Consider the following 4,054-nt stretch of genomic DNA (forward strand, 5'->3'; position numbering starts at 1 on the left):
GTATGTGATTTACATACAGGCGAGCTACCTCTTCGTCATCTCATCCAGGAACTTGATGGTCCTACAAAGAGCAACAACAAGTGGTCAGGTCCCCTTGGCATCATGCTGGATGAAGCAACACAACTAGAAATAAATACAACCTTTCCAAAGGTCGAAGTTGGCCCTCCCCTTCCGGCGTTGTCTGAAGGAGTCATCAAAGATCTCAGCACAGATCAATCCTATGCTTATCATATTGCCCAAGCAATAAGATCAGGAGAAGTGCCTCAGTCATTGGCTCTCTTGGAGATTGGACCTGTCAGTCACAGCCGTTGGTTAACTACAGCTCTTCGTTTCTGCAGGATTTGGATTTCCAAACACGAATTGAAGGGCAAAGTGCTGAAGAATTTGAGGTTAATTGTTGAATTTATTATTGGAGTTTATCTTCCCCAGTGGTTTAGTGTGAAACTTAATCCTATGTGGGTGGATGGGCCCAATCACCTTTTGTTTCAATTGCAGCTAGTAAGAACACAGAGGAAGGTAGTGAGGGACATCGTGTTACCTGTGGCAAGAAGGTCCGCTTGGTATGCTCGATCAGAAGCAGTTTTGCAAGCAATGCTTTGCAGTCAATGTACCAATCTCCGAACCGAGGCTGTAGAAGTCATTCTAAAGATTAGAGGAACGCTAATAGATGACGACCAGTTGGGAGACTGTTCGTTTCATTCAAGAAAAGTTCCCCCAATAAACGTCAATGCCACCAAATTGTCAGAATTGGTTGACTTGAGTTTGGAAGTCTTAGAGCCACCATTGACAACAAGTCTAACTAGCCAAGAATTGAGAAACCTTAAAGAGACTCCAATGCAGGTGCCGAAGTGGCCTTCCCACACTCAAAGTGTGGAGAGATGTGTGAAAATGGTCACAGAAGCAGCGGGCCATGTTTACAGCCACGAGAGGCGAGAAGGTTACATCAAAGCACAAATAGCAAGCAGACTACTGATGACAAGAAACCAAAGCAAAGAGAGTATGAAGGCATTGGTTACTTTCAAATAGACTACGGATAATAAAATATAATAATTTGAAACTTGAAACAGTAACATGTGTGCAAACGCTGGTTATGTTATAAATTCACAAATATGTACATTTAAAAATCCATTTGATGTAGGTAGGACTTATTATAAAAAAAAATTTATGCCAGAATATTGTTTTGCATGCTTAAAGACTACAATAAATTGCTACCAAATTACTCGATTTTCAATTTAGCCAGTTCACCCCCTAAATTGACACACCCTAATGGTTAAGATTGTTGCCACTAGATGTCCTTCACATCAACTGTAACTCACGCGGGTGCAACCGGAAGCCAGGTCCAGTACCGCATTGGCGCTCGAGGTGGAGGTTTGTGTTTTTTGACAGTGCTGATGTTATTTGGAGAAGGTAAGATAATTATTTTTTTGCATTGATATACTGGCTGTAATGATTTGGTATTTATGCTGCATATAGCCAATTGTGTGTGCATTATAGGTATGTGCCATAACATGATATATAAAACAGATGTTTTATAAAAAAAAAAAATAATGCGAATATTTACGTATGGGGTGAGATGGACCCCGAGGGTTCCATCTCACCCCTTACTCTAAATATTTTACAAACACTTAGCATTTTCTTTCCTTTTTCCTTGTAGATGCCCCGGAAATACGTGAGAATAAGTAATAGAGGGGGATGGAATACAGAAGCAATGCAGAATGCAATATCTGCAGTTAAAGAAAAAAAGATGGGTGTGAAAGCAGCCTCCAAGGAATTTAATGTCCCCAAGACTACTCTACGTCGCCGCGTTAAAGAGAAAAATAAGATAGCAACCGGTTCGACAAAGGTAAGAAACTGTTTAGCATCTTCAAAACTTAACTATCTTGTGTAACATTTCCTGAAAGCTAATTTTTTTATTAATATTTATGAATTTGTTCCTTCTTTTGGGCTCGTTGTCCTGCAATATTATGTAGCCTATTAAATTTCGTTTTTGTTTCTAACTTCTAACATATTATGTCTTCCTCTATTTCCAGATGCTTGGTCCTCTCACGACGGTATTCAGTAATGAACAAGAAGAAGAGTTGGTTGCTCACATTTTATCGATGGAAGATCGATTTTTTGGACTTACTACAAGGGATGTTCGCTACATTGCATTCCAAGCAGAGGAGAGGAATAACTTGGACCACAAATTTAACAAAACGGTGAAATCTTTCTACAGAACAGGTTTCTTACTTTCATACTTAGTTTACATCCTAGTTTGATACACATTGAAGTTTGATTTTATTCCAGTTACATTTTATCTGTTGTTTCTGTCTTTTACCAGGTTGGACTTGCAGGTAAAGACTGGTTATTGGGCTTCCTACGGCGCCACCCACAACTTTCAATTCGGACCCCAGAACCAACTTCTGCTGCTCGAGCAAGATGCTTCAATCAGACAAATGTGGACAAGTTCTTCGACATCTTATCCTTAGTTCAGGAAGGCCACTTCTTTCCTCCACACAGGATTTTCAATGTGGATGAGACAGGTATTACAACGGTGCAGACAAAACCTACAAAAATCCTTGGTCAGCGTGGGAAAAAACAGATTGGCAGTCTGACTTCTGCTGAAAGAGGAGTTCTAGCTACAGCAGTTTGCTGCATGTCAGCTGGAGGGCAGTTTGTTCCTATCTTTCCACGGGTTCGTATGAAGCAAGAACTAAAGGATGGTGCTCCACCAGGAACCGGATTTGCCTGTCATCCATCTGGGTGGATGCAGCTCCCCATTTTTACAGAATGGTTTCAGCACTTTATTGCCCACACCAAGCCATCAGTGAATGATCCAGTATTGTTGATTATGGATGGACATATGACCCATATTAAGAATCTTGATGTTATCAATCTTGCCAGGGATAATTATGTCACGATTGTTGTTTTACCACCACATTGCAGTCACCGAATGCAGCCACTGGATGTTTCATTTATGAAACCACTGAATGCCTACTATGTGGGGGCTATTGAAACATTCCTCAGAAACAATCCTGGCAGGCTTGTGACAATCTACAAAATAAGTGCTTTGTTTGGTGAGGCCTATCTACATGCTGCTGTTCCAAACAGCCATTAATGGGTTTAAGAAAACCGGTATCTGCCCATTGAATAAGCATGTTTTCGGAGAAGCTGCATTTTTACCTGCCCACCCAACAGACTTTCCATTAAATGCTGATCAGGAAGAGGAAGATCTGAACGACCATGTCGCCCCTCCTATCACGGTCACTGAGAATGAACCTGAATTGGAAGTAGCTGACATATCGGAAAACTCATGTGCTGTTCCTGAAAAACCAAGTCTGTTCAGGCCAGGTAGTTCACCCAAGGAAATTGTTCCCTTGCCAAAGGTGGCCATAACGACACGAAAGAAAAGACCTAGGGCTCAAGGGAGACCCCTCAACATGACAGGATCCCCATACAAGAATGAGCTCGAGACAGAAATTCAGAAGAAAAAAGAAAAAGAGGTCAGTCTAGCAAAGAAGCAAAAAGAAAGAGAAGCCAAAAATAAAACAGCAATCATATCAAAGCAACTACGACGTGAAAAAGGAAGACAAACCCAAAAACACAACAAGCAAAAGCTGGACCATCCTGGCAACAGCGAGAGTGAAGAGGGAGATGGAACTGTCTGCCTGTATTGCAGTGACACCTTTGGAAATTCTGCAAGAGGTGAAGGGTGGGTTTGTTGTGCCAATTGTAAAAAATGGGCACACGAGCAATGTGCAGTGATACTGGATGATGAGGATGATATTGAGTGTTTTGTTTGTGATCTATGCAAGGAATGATCAGGCAATTTGGCATAATATTTATAAAGTATCCCTGCAGGTGTAAAATGGGCACAGAAGCAAATGTATGTGGGTAAAGGATGCTGAAAGAAGGGTTTTCTTTGTAATTTATTCCAGGAAGGATCTGTTTTCATTATTTTTTGGTCGAGGGTTATGATGAACCCTTAGGAAGTACCCGAAAAAATGACGGGGTAAGACGGACCCGTCTTACCCCATCATTTTTTTTCGGGTACAATAAAAGTTACTTTTTTATT

The 4,054-nt window shown here is 41.0% G+C and overlaps 1 protein-coding gene across 1 annotated transcript; it reads left to right on the forward strand.

Moving 5' to 3' along the window:
* The first annotated feature begins 1,555 nt into the window (after positions 1-1,555).
* Positions 1,556-3,205, forward strand: LOC121853744 (MFS-type transporter clz9-like). The gene is made up of 3 exons (XM_042348084.1): positions 1,556-1,843; positions 2,031-2,198; positions 2,321-3,205. Exons 1-3 carry the CDS (start codon positions 1,655-1,657, stop codon positions 3,095-3,097), a joined length of 1,134 nt encoding a protein of 377 aa, XP_042204018.1. The 5' UTR covers positions 1,556-1,654; the 3' UTR covers positions 3,098-3,205.
* Positions 3,206-4,054: the final 849 nt, after the last annotated feature.

This window comes from Homarus americanus, unplaced genomic scaffold, assembly GCF_018991925.1.
Source record: "Homarus americanus isolate GMGI-L3 unplaced genomic scaffold, GMGI_Hamer_2.0 scaffold15120, whole genome shotgun sequence".
Lineage (NCBI taxonomy): Eukaryota > Metazoa > Arthropoda > Malacostraca > Decapoda > Nephropidae > Homarus > Homarus americanus.